This window comes from Podarcis gaigeae (genome assembly GCF_964106915.1).
Source record: "Podarcis gaigeae genome assembly, chromosome: 16".
Lineage (NCBI taxonomy): Eukaryota > Metazoa > Chordata > Lepidosauria > Squamata > Lacertidae > Podarcis > Podarcis gaigeae.
In genome coordinates, this window is record NC_139693.1 from 38,804,006 (window position 1) to 38,821,860 (window position 17,855).

General features: G+C 42.5%; 2 protein-coding genes across 11 annotated transcripts in view; both read left to right on the forward strand.

The window, feature by feature from the left end:
- ABCB9 (ATP binding cassette subfamily B member 9) overlaps nt 1-2,662 on the forward strand; it is a 32,693-nt gene extending 30,031 nt beyond the window's left edge. For all 8 annotated transcript variants that reach the window (XM_083717143.1, XM_083717141.1, XM_083717144.1 and 5 more), the window contains one exon: nt 656-2,662. In XM_083717143.1, coding sequence (XP_083573269.1) covers nt 656-946 — 291 coding nt within the window. In that variant the 3' untranslated portion in view covers nt 947-2,662. The remainder of the gene's footprint in view (nt 1-655) is intronic.
- Nucleotides 2,663-10,314: 7,652 nt separating this feature from the next.
- Nucleotides 10,315-17,855, forward strand: part of VPS37B (VPS37B subunit of ESCRT-I) — a 31,689-nt gene continuing 24,148 nt past the window's right edge. The window contains exon 1 of one of the 3 annotated variants that reach the window (XR_014559105.1): nt 10,315-10,618. Coding sequence is in view for 1 of the 3 variants with exons in the window: in XM_083717637.1 (XP_083573763.1) it covers nt 10,514-10,618 (105 nt within the window). In the remaining 2 variants the exon portion in view is untranslated. The remainder of the gene's footprint in view (nt 10,619-17,855) is intronic. The other 2 variants (XM_083717637.1, XR_014559106.1) reach the window with 2 other exon arrangements.

Here is a 17,855-nt window from a genome sequence, read left to right on the forward strand (position 1 = left end):
GAGATATGGGAACCCGAGTATTGATGTGGACTTCAGAGGCTTCAGTTTAAACTGTTGTTTTTTTTTACATCAGCTTCCCTGCCTTGTCAACTGCAGGCTGCTGTTACTTGCCCCTGGCTGGCTATTTTCAAACCTGGTTTTTGTGTGTGTTGAGAGGGAGGAATTTGGTGTTATTTTTGTTATTTGTTTTAATTTACCTGTCACCCAGGGGATGTGGGTGGGGCTGTGGGTTAAACCACAGAGCCTAGGGCCTGCCGATCAGAAGGTTGGCGGTTCGAATCCCCGTGATGGGATGAGCTCCCGCTGCTCAGTCCCTGTTCCTGCCCACCTAGCAGTTCGAAAGCACATCAAAGTGCAAGTAGATAAATAGGTACCGCTCCGGCGGGAAGGTAAACGGCGTTTCCGTGCGCTGCTCTGGTTCGCCAGAAGCGGCTTAGTCATGCTGGCCACATGACCTGGAAGCTATACACCGGCTCCCTCGGCCAATAAACCGAGATGAGCACCGCAACCCCAGAGTCGGTCACGACTGGATCTAATGGTCAGGGGTCCCTTTACCTGTCATAAATCTCTGGGGCAAGTCTGTCTGGACATGTGCGCAAGGAAATCAACACGACGTTTGTGAGGCATTTCTTTAACAACCTCTTTCTCTTGGCAGATCCAGCAAGCCATTTATGGAGATGTCCAGGGCCACACAGTGCTTGTCATAGCCCACAGACTGAGCACTGTGGAGAAGGCACACAATATCATTGTTCTCGACAAGGGCTGTGTGGTACAGCAAGGGACACACAAGCAGCTCATGGAAGAAGGTGGCCTTTATTACAAGCTAGTGCAAAGACAGATTCTCGGCCATGAGTCCGGCACGGGGGACAGCTGTCAGGATGGCAGCTTGCCTGGAATCCGGAGAGAGTCTTCAAAAACAGGACTGGCTGAAGAGTTCAGAGTTTGATGTCATGTGTGCCGGACTTGAAAATTTTGAACTGCACCGATGGGCTGTCAGCTGAGCTCAGAGGTGAAAGCACTATGGAATCCAATTGGCATCCCACTGGAAGAGTCAACCTCTACTCTTTAGCACAGCTTCACCAATGTTTTCTGACGGTTTACAGTGTTATGCACTAAATGTCCGGTGCACATGACTCCCAGCAGGCAGTATCCTGCTGATCTGAGAGGAGAACCAGTGGGCCAACAATTCCCACCACAGCCCCTGTGTTTTCTTTTCCCACTGATACGCATGCAAAACTTGCTGTTATTTATAAACGGTTGTTTCTTTTAGGTGCATGCAATTGTATGGGAAGAAGGGTGATCAGTTGAGGATCTCTGAGGGTGATTGTGTGGACTGGGAAAGGAAATGTTGCCTTGGGACTAAGCCAGCAGTTGCTCTTTGGGATCACTCCAGTGCCTCTAGATACCCTTGCTAATGCCATGCCTCAAGTATGGCACCCTCACTAAAACAGACATTCTCTAGGGCACTTGGCTCAGGTTTTGACCATCTTAGACCCAAAAATTGCAAAAATGACTAGTGGTTCTAGATACCTCTGAGCTGAAGTGTGCAACTTAATATGGTGCCATGTTCACATAGTGAATAATATGCATGATGGCTTTTTAGAAGTAAGGAAGCATTCAGAATCATTCCTTTGAAAAGCCATGCTTCCAGTCCCATAAGTGGCACTGCAGCAGATGGGGATAAATGGTGGATTGTGTCCCTGGCCTACAGACAATTACATATATGATAATAAACCCTGAGAGGGATTCTTCTTCCCTTGGTTAGCTTTGGATATTTGGAGGTGCACACTTTTAAAACAGAAACAACTTAAATGGTTTAAATATATGTTGGCACTTATCAGTTGTTGCATACTGTCAGTCTGTGTACCAACATTTGCAGCGAATAAGACAATCCTGTTTTCAAAACTTTGTTTTTGTGAGGGCAGTCAAGGCTTTTTCATTTGGTTTCAATGCATAAAGTCAGGCAGGAAACACCCCCCCCCAAAAAAAAATTCACTGGGAAACTTGCCTACGTGAGTAAGAGCAGTGTACCAATTCTTCTCTATTTGTTTCAATGAGGTTTGCAGAAGAGACCATCCCAATGGCTTGTCACCAGTTTTGTTTGGGGAATTCCAACAAGATCTTGTTCAAGGTGTGGGTTCTGCCAGCAATCCCAAATAACTGTTGGGGGCTGGGAATCATTTTTTACATTCTTTAATTGTCAGGCATTGGTTGCCTGAATTATTCCGTTCATTTTGTTGTTTGGTGTTGTGATTTGTTGTTGTTGTAGCAAAGCGGGGGGGGGGGGGCAAAGAGGAAATATGTTATACCTCCACTTTGCATTGCCTAATTTCACCCAGTCATTTTACAGTTTCATAAATGATTTGGAAGAGCTCACAGGCATCCAAAACTGTGCTTAAAGAGTCAGTGGCGGGGTGGGAAATTACCAAAATAACTAGACTATGAATTGAGGATTGAGCAATTTTAAAAATCTTTCTCTTTCAAGTCTCTCCAGTTGCACTCAGTTGCAAAATAAGCTCAAGCACTTTAGCTCATTTTAATTCCTTTCTGATATTTTGATGCTGCTGTGTTTTTGGCAGATTTTTTTTGCTGTTGGCAAATTATATATAGTGATGTTTTACAAACACTTTACAAAATAAATAAAGACTACCTCTGACACTCAGCTTATTGAGAATCTTGAATGGTTATTGCTGTTTGTTGTGTTTTATTGGCATGGCTACCTCCACATGGGCAAGAGATTCGGCATTTGCCAAGCACACAAGACCAGCTATTCTCATTTTGCATGGAGCACTCACAAAGCTCGGTGAAACTGTGGGATAGAATTCCTGCACATTCCGCCTCCTCGGGAAAAGGGAATCCCACGGAGGGCCAGGTGCTTGAGAGAACCCCTCTTCTCAATTTATTAGAGCCAGTGTTCAGTGGCACACTTAGGTTATGCTAGTCTTTGGAATTAATCGTCTTATGGCAGCCCTCTTTTTTCAATAGCAATGTGTATTTTACTTCAGAATGTGGTAAGCCTACTATGCTGCACCTGAGAGCCTTCCTCACTTTGCTTGGTGAGGTCCTGGACCTCTGCCTCCAAAGTCCTGCCATCTACCAGTGGTGACACTTCTCATTCATGCTTTTCCAATGACTCACATAACAAAAGGGGACATTGTTCTTGATGGTGAACAGTTCACCATGTGTTTGGCTGCTTGGTGTGCATTTGCTAGTCAGAAGCCAGTGTCACTGTTTTGAAACAACTGAAAACGTGAGGTCTACTGCTGATAATCACATAATTATTGACAGGCTGTAAATGCTGCCCAACGTAATGCTGTTGGTTCACCCTTTACTAATGAGGTTGAAGCCTTCTGTATTTCATAGCAAACTAGGGGTGGGGAACCTTTTTCAATACAATCAATCAGTCTCAAACCTTTATTGGCATATAGACCAAATTCTGAAAGGTTCGGTACAATAAAATCACTCGGCAAAATCTGCATCTAACAATTAAAATACAGTTTTTCTGTAATAGAAAGTCTGGCACATGGGGACCAAAATATAGCTGGAGGAATCAAGACTAATTAGCCCTAATGGACTACCCTCCACTGCACTCTACCTTTCATTCAGCGCAAGCAAGAGGTATGGTATAATCAGAGTTCAAGGACACACTCAAGCCAGGCTCTGTATGTGCATTTAGGCAGTCTCTCCCATATTGTGGTGAATTTGTATCCTGCCTCACTTGCCAAAAGAAAGATATAAGCCAGGAGGAAGTGGTTCACAATGAGGTGCTCAAGCACATCTGACACAGCCAAGAATATTGAGCAGGGAGTCTTCCAGGAATCTCCACCTGCTCCTTCCTGACCAGATACACCAATGGAATCCAGCTCAGGAGCATCTGGTTCTTCCTGTCTCCAGCTGAAGCTGGCTGTGCAGAGTGCTGGTTGGCTGGACCTTATAACAATCATGAATCCAGCATGCCCAGAGCAGCAAAAATATCCATCCTAGATTTAAAATCATGTCATTAAAAAGAAGAAGCATAGGCAGGAAAACAGCTTGCTCTGCAGTTGAAAACCCCTTGATGGCTCTTCTAGGGAGGTATGCATGTAGTTCCATTTCCAGTAGTGAACTTGGAAAGTTGCTCCCCTGAACTCAGGGCTGGGGTGGAGATATTGGGGGAAAGCAGGGTCTAACATCCCCCTTGATCCTTCCAATGCAGTCATGGGGGGGGGGGCTGCCAAAAACCCACAGAGACCTTTTAATGCCTGCTTTGGTCTTTGATGGAAGACTTTGCCAAGAAATGAGGTGCAGGGTGCTAGGTTATGTCATGACTCCATTCTGGAGAAAGCATCGGTCAACAACCAAGTTTGCTGTGAATCTCCTTTGATTTTGGACAATAGGGCTAAAGTGACAAGGTCCCTCAGTCGACTTGACCACAACAAAAGCTGCTGGGGACTATTGGACTGTTAATTGCAGGTTTATTGCTGCTAAGGCGGGACAGTGAAAGAGGGGGAGAGTACATGGTTACTACATATCATTAATTAGATGTTAATTTGTTACCAACTTTGAAAAGAAATAAAAATTCATGGGGAGGTATGCAAGTAGCTGCGAAAGTGACTATACACCCAGACACTCTACTTCTGACCTGAATATTATTTTTATCACACTTGTATATAAGCTTTATGCTCCTGTCACTTTGTGACAAATTTCAGGCTGTGTTCTGAAAAGATGCTTCAGCAAACATCTTAACTGCCAGTTGGCAAGGATCCTTATCAGAGGTGATGTAGGCCACAGGCACCCTAACGAGGGACAAGAATAATATGATCCCCAGGGCTAGTCCCTAATGCCTCTTATTGGTTTGGTTTTTATATAGATTTTTATTGGTACCAGATGGGCAAAGCTCTACCTATTCCTAATGGGATTAATTTAAAATGTGTTTTCTGTACCCTGTTCAGAAGAGTAGAGTGTCTTATTCTGGGGTGTCCTAAGCAAATAGACTGTGGGTTCTAATCAGCCAAGTTTTACTCAGTATAGACCACCCTCCACTGCATCACATCAGACACTGAATCAGCTGCCACTTTTGTCCCTCTATTCATGCTTAAAACCTGCTGTCCACTGTTTATTTTTAAACAACATGTGAGCACCTTGTCATTCATAGTTCCAGTTTGCCTTCTGTAAGAAAATAAAACTTACAGAACAGCTGAGGCTTGTAGGGCAGTGTCTTGATGACATCATAGACACTTGTCATTCTGCGATATCCACACTTGCATAATGTATTAATTTTTTTTCAGAGTTTGACTTTATTGTAGGAGAGAGTGAGCTGATTCTGTCCTGAAATTGAGTGATAGTGCTCCAGAGTTGTATTAACACTCTACAAAATGTTTCATCTGTCTTCACATAAAGCTTTATTTGTGCACCTTTTTCCATAGACATGCCTCATTTAGGTTATGCACATCTTGAGTTATGAGGGATGTTCTGTTTTTGTAGCACCACGAAGAAAAAAAGCATGTTTGTACAGTAGCATTCTTTTGCAAAGCAGAAAGCAAATGTGCTCTAGGGCAACTTGAGCAGGCTGTGTGGATTTAGCAACCCGCCTCAGGAGAGGGTTAAAAAGTTCCAAAGATTAGACTTGCAAATTAAATTCCCTCTGAAATCTCCAGTACAAACTGACTGTTGTGAAAGTGACTCATAGATTGCAGATATACTCAACAAGTATGCTGAAGTCAACCTTGAAAGGATACCAGGTCAAGGGTGTGGGTGAGCATGCAGAGAGCACATTTACAAATAAATCAGGTCACATCACAGTTAAATACAAGTTGGCTGGATGCCAATTCTTCCTAATGAACAAATGGCCTGTAATTATAATGGGTGGGGTATGCAAGGATGCTGTGTTTGCATATGCATATACACGCAATGCACTTATTATAAGTGCAGATACATATCAGCTTACGGATTCAACAGATAATGCCATAGGAATCCAAACTGCAAAAGGGAGAAAGATACAACTCAATTTGATTAAACAACAAATCAGTCACAAGTTCCAGCTACATTTACCACCTTCAGTAAAGGTGGGTGGTCAGTCCCTCTGATCTCAGGTGGAAGAGAGACCTTCAGTGGAAGGCTCTACTGATGAAACAGAAAGGCTGTCCTGAAGTTGACCAATCAGGCAATCTTTGCTGTAGGCCTTAGCACCACCTTCTCTTAATGAACACAAACAGAACTAACTGTAATAGTTCTTGCTTAGAAGTGTCCTTCTGCTAGCTGAGCCTCTTGGCCATTTTCAGCAAACCCAGCAATCACTGTACATGTGGTCCTGTAGTACTGAAGCCACATTGACCTAGTTTGCATGCCACAGTATGTCACAGTAAATAGTTTACCATGAATGCACCCATTAGGGTTCTTCCACTTCTCCTCACGGTTGCAGGAAAAAACCATAATGCCTGGCTTTAAATTACTTCCAAACCAGAGGTCATGGTTTGTTTCATTTCCAACAAACCGCAATCTGTTCTTGGCTTACTGATTGTGGTTTACTGGAATGAAACAAACTATGATCCCTGGTTTTGGATGTAATGTGAAATCGGGGGATGTGATTTTGTTTCCTCAACAAAAGCAGGGAGAATGAAAGAGGTGAGATGGCTGTAAATAATTCACTTTGATTTACTGTGATGTGCAAGTGGGGCTGCTCTGCACTTTAAGAGCTTTTGCTAAGCATTATGCGCAGTCAGACCCCATTTTCATGTTGTGTACATGCAGAGAGACTGGTGCCCAGACTAGGCATACAAAGCAAGGGTTTGGAGAGGACTACTAAAGCAACGGAGGTGTGGGGAGCTAAACATTTATTCTCCCCATGCTCCTTTTCCACACAAACCAATTTAAACTATTTTTCTCTCAATAGGACTCAATAACCAGGGGGGGGGGGGGAAACCACACCATTAAAAAAAATCAGCTACAAGAAAGTGGTATCAGAGGAAGACTTGGTAAAAGAAGGGTTCCATTTTGGAGAAGGGCTGTAGCTCAGTGGGAGAGCATCTGACCTGCATGCAGAAGGTCTCTGGTTTAATCCCAGCAATCTCCAGGTACAGCTAGGATATACTCCCTGTTTGAAACCCTGGAAAGCTGCTGCCAGACAGTGTGGGAAATACTGAGCTAGATGGACCGATGGGTCTCATTCTGTATAAGGCAACTTCCTATGTTCCTTCCTTGTAGTTCTGTTGTGCTTTAAAGTTTATCCTCTCAGCTGTGCCCCAAATTGTAACCAGTTTTTTGTGTCCCATAAACCTTAATGGGGGAGAACTACTTGGAATCAAATCATATTTGCATGGATGCATCCTGGATTCTGTTTCTTGGTTACACTGAAGTGTTATATAACATTTGGAAGTAGTTTCTATATTGGTATTAAGAACTTAGCATTTTTTTTTGTCTGCTTCTATGCATAGATTTTTTTTTATTGAATAGTAACTCTCTTGTTTACCTTGTGATGGTTTTTCCTGAGTCTCTAAATGCACCCCCCTCCATGTTTTTTATGTGAGCCAAGCATATTTAGTTATACAACTTAGTTATACAACCAGGAAACCCTGGCTAAAATTGATCAGCTGCTCAATTGTTGATATGTCTACAAGTGAATGCTCTCATAATTCTGTCCACACACAAATGATTCCCAGACAAACAAGAAACCACACCTTGCTTAAATAACGCACAACATTTTCCACTCAAAGCCTTGTCCTGTAAGTTGTTCTGCAAACTGCTAAGATGAGATGAGAAATATATATGATACAGTTAGGTTTCCTAAAATAATAAATTTGAAGACAAATATGCTCTTAGAAAGTCCATGTGTTTGCTGCAGCATGTACAATTTTACAAGCACTATTCCCTCCTGTGTGAAGAGGGAATACCTCTTCCAAGATGGCATCTGCCACCTGCAGATTTCATTAGTAGCCTCCCCCTTACTGATGCTGAATTTAAATTAACAAAATTAATGTGATGCCCTTTTAGTTCGTTAAAAAGATTTTAAAACCAATTCATATGATAGATAGAAGTTTGCAGCCCTAAATTAGAATATAGTTGATCCAATAGTCACTGGCCCCAATTCAACTAAAGCTAGCTGTGACTACATCCTGTTGAATTTACCATGAAATTTACCATCCTGCTTTGCTCCTTTCTGCTGATGAGCAGGAGCAAAAATCTGCAACCTTTGGCTTAGTGTAGCATCCAAAGCAGGGACTGTGATTTATTTTGTTCAAACAAGCCACAATTGGCAGGCTGAGAACAAACCTTGGCTTTGGATCGTCAAAGAACAAATCTTGCCCTAAGACTTGAATACATTGCATTGAATTATGTACAGAGGTCAAGGTGCAAGGCTGGCTTTACCACTAGGCAGGCAGGATGAGCAAGCGGCTGGGCAAGGGGCGGGAAGGAGTGTTGGGGTATTGGAGAAAAGGTCCCTGTGTTCTCCACAGCTTGCCCTGAAGTCCCTAAACTAGCCTGCTGCCTGCTCAGGTGCGCTGGAGGATGCTGTTCCACCTCCAGTGCTGAAGTAAAATTAGATTGTGTACACACTATACATTTAAAGCACATTTGAAGCACATTCCGCCCCTCAAAGAACTCTACCACAATAAAAGAAAGTCCACTAGTACATTTTATTATAAAGAGAGGTACTTAAATTATTCCCATTGAGTTCCTTTGGTGTGATTAAAAGTAATTTTAATTTGGCTGCATTTCCATTCCTTTTTCAACTAGAACTGGCACATGCAAGGGTGCTAAGTGATGCTCATGCTGTCATAGCAACAATGCGCTTTAAAAAACCCATAATAAAGTCTGTGTGGTAGCAGCAGCAGCTGCGAAGATGTAATGCCAGTCACTCATCAGCCCACACAAAGAAGGCGGGGGAGAGAGAAAAGTTTTTGATGGAGTTTGCCACAGGAAGTTCAGTTTATGTCATTGAACAGGTGGTTTCCCAGTTATGTAACTAAAATTAATGGCATATATCCAGATTGTACCCCACCCCGCATTGATCATACGTAACAAAAGGTAAAAGAAGGGAGCAAATTCTGATTGGTTGCAAATAGCTCTTATAAAAATGGGAGACACAACAGGTCCTCTTTTTAGAGCTAGTCCCTTCTGAATCGTGTCTTCTAAAATTATACTTTCTACAATAATCTCATGATCTCAAACTAAAGAAAATGTGTTTCCTCCCATTTCATCCTGCTTGTACATTCAGGTGTCCCTGATCTATGTGCCTCTTTCTGTTGGTGTGCGGGCAGGTAGGGCCTTTTCTGTGGCTGCACCAAGGTTGTAGAAAATTTGCCTTCCAGATAACATCATCTATCTTTTCATATCAGTATCTCTGACAATTTTAAATGGCATGCTGTTATTAGCATTGATTTCACTTTTATCAAAAACAAACCAAAGCAACTTACAGGCAAAAAAGGTGGTGGTGGCGGTGGCAGCAGAGAATGCAAGATTAAAAAGAAAAGCAAACCCCTAAAATGCTGATGCCGCAATGCCCAGTTTAAAACAGCAACGAAAGATCAGCACAAGGTGGGAATTTAAGCAGCTGATCAGCAAGAAGTTGAGAGGAATAGCTGAAACAGCTGATCAGAAAGGTGTTGAAAAGCCACTGAAAGAGAAATCTTAAAGTTGTATGTAAAACAGAAATATGACACAGCTAATGAGAAAAACAAGTTTTATTTCTGATGGCATTCTGTATTTTTACACTTTTCCTGCAGGTTTGATTTGTTTATTGTTGAGAGTACTGTATTTATATATTTTTTACCAACTTTTCCTCAGCCACAAATGCAGATTGACTTCATTTTGTACAATATACAGTATACACACAGTCATATTCCCTACATATGATAAACTAACAAGAACGATTCTTTCAGGAAACTTTCGTTTTTTAAATTTCAATAACGTTGCGTTTTTAATTTGTTTATTTTTCAATCTGTTTCTCACTTTCGTTAGTCACCTGAAGCATCTTCAGATGGAAAAAACATAGCTGTCAACTTTTCCCTTTTCTTGTGAGGAATCCTATTCGGAATAAGAGAATTTCCCTTAAAAAAAGGGAAATATTGACAGCTAAGAAAAGAGGTAATACAGAGCGAGAGAGGGGGGGAGGGAATATGCATAAACATAACATAATAATAAAAAATAGAAACACTCATAAATTTAAATACTGAATTGCAAACAAAGTTAACAGAGAAGCGGCGCTGAAAGCTCTCTTCAGAGCGAGCGCGCGCGCTTTTCCCGCCTCTTTCCCCTTTCCCCTCCCCCCGTCACGTGCCGGGGGAAGGAAGGGAGAAGGGAGTGACAGGTGACGTCACACTCCTCCCCCTCCCTCTGGCGTCGAGAGAAACCCGGAGGGAGGAGAGGAGACGAGGGAAGAGCGGCCGCAGCACTTCCGGTGGAGCGCCAGGCGGCGGCGGGAGGGGCGGGAACAGCCTCCGCCGCAGGAGTCGGGCGAGCGAGCGGAGATTTGGCTGAGGGAGGCGAGCGGAGAGGCGCGGCGTCCGGGCGAGAGCTGCCCTCCTTCTCTCCCGCCATGGCGGTGGACGTGAGGCGGCTGGAGGGCCTGAGCCTTCACCAGCTGAACGAGCTGCTGGACGACGAGGAGCAGCTCCAGAGCATGGCCAGAGAGATGGAGGAGGTAGGCGGGGGAGCGGGGGGCGCCCGCCCGCCTTGTCACGTTGCCTTGGAAACCGGCGGGTTGGGGGTGTCTGCCTCCCTCCCCCTCGCCAGCAGATTAATTTAATTTAATTTAATTTAAAATTTACTCCCCCCCCCCCTTCAGCACCGGCGTTAAAATCTTATGTGTTTACTTTAAGGGTGCGGTTGGTTTTCATTTCTGCTGGATCCCTGTAACTTCAGGCTTTAAGGTTTTACTCTGAATAAGTTTTTTTTGTTTTTTTTGTTTGTCTTAATAATATAAAACACACACACATAACTTAGTGCAAAGTTGTCCAGAAAACTTTGTGAAAACGGGGCGGCGTGTACATTCTGTAAGCAAATAAAATAAGTTTGCAGTATTGACGCGGAATGCTTAGTATATTAGCCACGAGTATCTTGGCACTTAATATTTAGTGGTGGCAGTTGCTGCTGTTTACCATCCTTGGGATGTAAAGGTGCTCCGGTAGTTGCTTCCTTGCTCAGAAGCCACAGAGGAAGTTCATTAAACAAAACCATACCAAACAATCCTTGATGGTCTTCTGGGCTTTAGGCGTTTTTAGTTTGCTTTTGTTAACAGGAGGGGGAAGAAGGTATGTTTAATGTCGATAAAGCACAAACCTGTTTACAAAGCGAACAACGGAGCCCAAATGCTGTTTAATACGCTTGCAGTTTGATCATGTATGTGGTTACTTGGAAGTAGGGCTGTGGGATTGACTCCCAAGGAAGAATCCACAGGGTTGCCTCTATGCTAGGCTAAGGTCACTCCAACAACATAATCCAACAGTAAATATATTGAGTTGCTCAGTGTTCTGTTCGTATTGACTCTGGTTGAGTCACATCAAGTTAAGTGGGGCTTACTTCCCTGTGTGTAGTGTTCATACTAGTTTAGACCAATGAAAAATTGATGGCGAAAGAAGGAAGATTATGCATGTATGGCATCTGTAGTCCCCTGCTCTTCATGTTGGTGGTGAAGGGACCTTAGTCTTAATTGCCCCCATTTCATAGATTCATAGCATTGTATGAAATCCCTTGCAATGTAGGACTCTTTTGCTCAACGTGGGGCTTGAACCCACGGCTCTGAGATTGAGTCTTATGTTCTACAACTGAACTTTGTTGTCTGGGAAATCAGTGGTTAGGTGTTCTTTTTCCTGTCCAGCCCCATTGTGTTGTATGGTTTTAGGGATTGAGGTTAGGGGTAGATTGGGTAGAGACATAGATTAGGGCACCCTTGTCCATTTTAGATCTGCCTTTTTTTCTCCCAAACTATTTGCTGTCTTGCCATTGGGATGTGGGGGTGGTCATGAAACTTAGCTAGCCTTCCTCATTGTCTTTCTCCAACCTTTAATGCTGAATTAATACTCCTCCTTTCATTTTATTGAAATGTTTGGGACTGTGTTAAGATCTGGGCAATTTTTCTTTTAGGGGTCTCTTCAACTGTGTGTTGACCTTTTCTCCCACCCCATTGAGAGATAGAGTACTGCAAACTGTAAGGGACAGGTGCGTCCCTGTTTAGTGAATTCCATTTTCAGAATGACCCTTCCGCTTTAAGTATGACTAATCTCCTCACACGAGTTGGATCAGGCCTTGCAGCTGTCTTTCTAGCGCAAGATTAGAATCTGTTTGGTGGGTGAGAGGTGTCTGTCTATGAGTGATTAGGGAGCAGAGAAGAGAGTGGTTCAGAATTATGTGGTGTTGTGGAGGGAGGTGAGAGAGAAGCTGAGACTTTGCAGCTGCCTAGGCAACTGCCTTCTGATACACGGAAATAAAATAGGAATTAAAACATACATGGAAGCCTGCCCTCCTCCACTGCCTGACTCTGCCTTTAAACTCCTCATTTAGCTAATGAATTGACAAAGAAGTGTTCCCTCCTTCCTTCCCCTTTGTGGGTCTGACATACCCTAATAGAAAACTTTATAATGAGAGCTACCCCATCTGTGTTTTCTTGTCCTGTAGAACCTGATTGGTTATGAAAAAATGAAAGCACCCATTATGGCCTTCTGGAGCTGTAATGTATTTGAGATAAAGGGCACTATCTTAAAAGGAAGGACATACGGTAATTTTACCCCCATGGGGGTAGCTTGAATTCATTGTTAATTTCAGTTCGCTTCAGTGACAGATAATAGTTCTCTCTTCTCTGCCCCCTCTTCTCCAGGAAGCTGAGAGAAAGGTAGGGAGAAGGTAAGATTCACAAGCCCCCTCCTTTTGACTCTTTCACTTCTGGCTAAATCATACCACTCCACTCCAGTAATAATTGTAACTAAGGGGAATATCAGGAGCCCTCTTTGCTTCTCTATGAATTGAGTGCTGGACCCTCCCCATTTTGTCTAAGAACAAAAGCAGTTCTTCATTGCTTTTTGAGTTGACTACATAACCAGCGTCCTGGACTTCCAAACACAAGGAAATGCATTGAAACATTTTCAGTTTAAGTTAATCTAGCTATTTGTTCTTTGTAAAAGCAAACTCCCTTGGAGATTAGAAAAACAGTTTATCTCTTTTCTCTTCTATTTAATTTAGCAAATATAAGCTTTGCTAATTAACCAGATCCACACCTTTCAGACACAAGTCTTCTCACTTTCTTTCCATTTGTTTTGCAGTTTTGAGGCTCATAAATGTAGTGTCAACTTTTTCCTCCCTCCCACCCACTCCTCACTTAATTTGGTTTCTGGGATCTGGGTAATGTAGTCATTTGTCAAATAAAGGGCTTTTGAATACTCAGAAGTCTTTGCTGCTTCTCTCTGTGCTCTTTTGTTGTCTGGAATTTATAAATGGAGGGAGGATCTCTAGTTTCCAGTCACTCCTTGGTAACCGCTAGTACAGAACCCAAAAGCCAGCCTATGGGGGGGGGGGAGTGGGGAGGCCACAGGTCTGAAAAGTCATTGTGCTAAGCTATAGAAATGCTCACTGTAACTAAGATTGTATCCAGCTTTTTGATAATACTCCTCTTGTTTTCAAGGCTATAAGGGAACTTGCAGTTGAATGAAACTAAGATCTATTCGTAGTTCTCAGTTAAGGCAAACATGAAAAAAGCAAAGTGCCCAAGTGTTGAGAGGGTCTGCATAAGTTATGTATAAATTTATTTATCTGCTACCTCTTTAGGAATAGCCAATACATTTCATGAAGTCAGTAAAATATAAATTAAAACAGCCGACATTCATTTCAGGAATGAAGAACCCCCTATACATTTTGAAGTTTAGATCTCTGCAGAGACTGAACTGGGTGAAGCAAGCCTAGTTTTCAGAGGGCTGTGCCTTTGTACTGTAGTTTGATTACTCTACAATATTTTTGCGTCACTGTTTTTGCATTGGTGGTGGAAGAAAATGATGCTTACAAAGTGTGGCAGAGGTGTAAGGTCCACCTGCAAATCAAGGCATCATTTCCTGCTCTGCAGATGCAGAGGCTCCTGGGGTTAATATTTATCAAAATGAGAACCATACAGCCCCAGCATAAATGAAGGGTTGTGAAGAAAGTTGACTGTCAAATCAGACCCTGATATGAATCTTGCATGAACTCTTCATAGCCTATTACTTTTATTTTATACAAGTCTGAAATCAAAGTGTCTTAATTGCAAACTTGCTCTTCCTTTTGCATGTTCTGTCTATTCCTCATAGAATAGATGTAAATTATCCTTCCGCTAGCAGTTGCCTGCCAACCTAGCAGTTCGAAAGCACCTCCGGGTGCAAGTAGATAAATAGGGACCGCTTACCAGCGGGAAGGTAAACGGCGTTTCCGTGTGCGGCTCTGGCTCGCCAGAGCAGCGATGTCACGCTGGCCACGTGACCCGGAAGTGTCTCCGGACAGCGCTGGCCCCTGGCCTCTTGAGTGAGATGGGCGCACAACCCCAGAGTCTGTCAAGACTGGCCCGTACGGGCAGGGGTACCTTTACCTTTATCCTTCCGCTGCATGAGCTGTCCTGTTTAGTGAATCTGCTTGGGCTGATCCTCTCTGTGTGTATACATACATGTAACTTGATGTTTCTATGTGTTCTGGTCAAAAGAACCTTCCAGAATACTATCTGTGTAGGTCCCGCACAAGTGTGATTTCTCTAACCATGCTTAAGCGATCAGGCATGTTCTGCGAGTTCCCACCTCCCTTCCCTGCTGATTTATCCACTATCCTTTTCTGCTTTCCACCGTGTGAAGACACACATCTGCCTCAATGGTTTATTGATGCTTGTTTTTAATTTATTTTTGTTTGTCACTTTTTATGATTTTAGTGGTTTTGTTTTTATATTGTTGTAAACTGCTGATACATTTTAATGACAGAGAGGTATATAAATGGTTTTTATAAATAAATAAACGCAAATAGTAATAGAAATGGGAGTGAAATGCCTTAAATAGCAAGAAGTGGAAAATCATAAGGAATGCAAGCACTCAGGTGCTTCTTGTCTTGTATCCTCTGACGTCTTGAAAAGATAATGTATTTTTTGGGGGGTGGGAAGCAGGTAGTAGCTTTAGACAGTGTGGGCTAAGGGTTATTCCATAACTTGTTTATTTTCAAAGGCCAGCTTATAATATCCTTTTCAGCTGGACTGTGTTCACTTAGAAGTGAGCCCTACTGAGTTCAAGTAGGACTCTCTCTCAAGTAAGTGTGCCTTAGATTAAGTGAGAAGTCATGTATGTTGCCTGATGCTCTTGCTTTGTATTGTAAGCTGGTAATAGTATTCTTCTATATACTAGCATACTGATGGTATTCCTCTATATACAGCAAAGCATTCATTCTCTGAGTGTGGCTCTTTGTACAGCCAAAACAGCACCATCCATGCACAGAAAGAAGGGATTGGCAGGTTTTGGGCTACCTCAAGGTTTTCAGAGCCAAAAAAATTATTTAAGGGGGGAACCTTAAAAAGAATATTTGTGAGCATGTTCAGTGGCTATAGAATGCAGATGCCTGTCAGAGGGAGGAGGAAAACTAGAGGGCATTGTTGAAAAGATGAACCCCCCAAAAGTCATGGCTCACTGGAGTCCTGAGTTGAGGTACTCTACAGTGCAGCCTTTTCTTGCAAATTTCACTGGCTCTTAACCAGCGAAAGTCATTGCATGAATACCATTCACTCAGTGTCGAAGATTGGGCAGGAAAAATATTTGATTAGTTTGCCTAGGAACCAACTTGAAATGTTACGAATGTCAACCTTGCCTAGGTAGAGTAAATATAGATATTCTGAATTCCTAGATACTAGCATTAGATTTTTAGGGGCATGAAAAGCGAAGCATCTGAGAAATGTCCAGCCTTGGGAAATAGATTAGATGAAGCAAAACTTTAATTTTCAGTCCTTCTAACTTCTGAGGGAAAGCATTTCTGCGACCAAAGATGCTCATGAAAAAGTGATAGTAAATTGTCCTTTCCACCATGGTAATGGGAAATGCCCAGAACTAGTTACCATGGTTATCGTGGAACGTCTTCAGTAATAATTTTGTGTTAAAACAGCTTGTACCTCTTTTGATTTGCTGTTCTAAAGTGTGTGTCCAAAAGGTCTCTTGTGCTATTATGTCTTTTGCATAATAGGGCTGTAATGTGGTTGCATCCTCAGGGAGCGCTGGGAAAGACTCTTGTCTGGAAGGTCATTGCCTGTCTGGGTAGACACTTTGGAGCAAATGGACCAATTATTTGACTCTGTATAAGGCAGGTTCCTAATTCTCTGTGCTGAATAGACTTGATAGGTTTTCTTACTTTGTTGCTTAGCAAGCATCAGAGATGCCATTTGGAGTGTTTGTGGGGTTGTGTGACTTCTCAGCAAATGAATATGTGCATGTGAAATGAAATCAGTAGGTGAAATTCATGTGCAGTCTCTTTCTCAAGCTATACTAGTGGTTATGGAATTCTGAGTTTTGTGTGGAGGCGTTTGGACGACGCGGCTTTTTGTTGTTGAATTTTCCCCTGTTCTCAGCAGCATCCAAGCTTTCCTCCATTCCTTTGGTACGGTACTTCCACACTGATCTTGAGCTGTCATTCTTATTACTGTCTTAAGATATTTAGACCTATGCTTAGTCCTTGAATCTGGAATGACTAAGTCCCGCCCCCCGCCCCCGTCCCCCACATGAGTACTCTGTGCTTACCAGTAGCTGTATTCTCACTGTATTATTTTAGGTGACTAGTGGAAATATGGAAGCTTAAAAAGGTTTTTACCTGGTGGGTTGTTTTTTACTGGTATATCATTGTCTTAGTTTCATTGGCTGTTTTGGATTTTGTTACGGGAGTTTGACTTTGTGGTCAATATTTGTTCATCATTCTTTCAAGATTTTAATTGTAATTGCTATATATTATTGTATTCTTGACTGAATCCCTGAAAGATTTAGGGATGGTAAATTTGGTAGGGCTTTAATGGACAGTCCCTTGTGTACTTGCAGACAGAGTCAAAAGAAGAAGGTACAAGTTAATAGATGCCTGAAGTCCTTGGCTCCATAGTGCTGTTCCTCATCTCAACTATGAATGTGGTCATGTTCTCTTTTGCCGACATTAAATTAGGTTTTAAGGCTACTAATTAAACATGCCTATAACTACAGGCTTTCTCTTCTCTCTTGTGGTCATCAATTAGGAAAAGCCTATGTCTACAAGATATAAACTTAAGTCACCCTGGCATAATAATACATTCTCATTGCACAGTTCTAGTGAGATTATCCAGAATAAGACATTAGGGGCAGTTTGGGGTGATACTGCAAAGGCTTAGTTTTGCACCAACACAAGGCAGTAATAGGGGAAAAAGCAGTAAAACTGGACATATGAAAGCATGCCCTTTGGCATCTTATTGTGGCACAAGCTTTTGTGGTCTTGAACTAAATAAGATACACAGAATATTTGCCAACTGATTTTTAAAATGTGTGCAGACAGGGTAATGTTTTGTGTATGTGCGTAATATTTCTTCATGCATCAGAAGGGGTTGGCATTAGTCTATGAAAAATTAGGAAACAATCTGATGATCTTTGAGGGCACCACAAGCGTTATGTGTGTACCTGCAAACTAACACAATAAACTCTCTGAAATGGGAGAGAATTCAGAGGAGGACCTGGGTGAAATGTTTGCTGGGTGGCCAAAATGGAAGCTGCTGGACCTGTAGTAAGCTTGAGCGCTGGGAAAAGGGCAGAAAATTTTGAAACCATATCCTGTTAGGGAGGGCGGGGAAAATGTTAATCTTCTGCATCTGATGTAGCAGACTGTAGTCTGTGAAAGCTTATAACTTTCTAGTCTTAAAGGTACCAGAGGATTCTTTGCTGTATATCTAA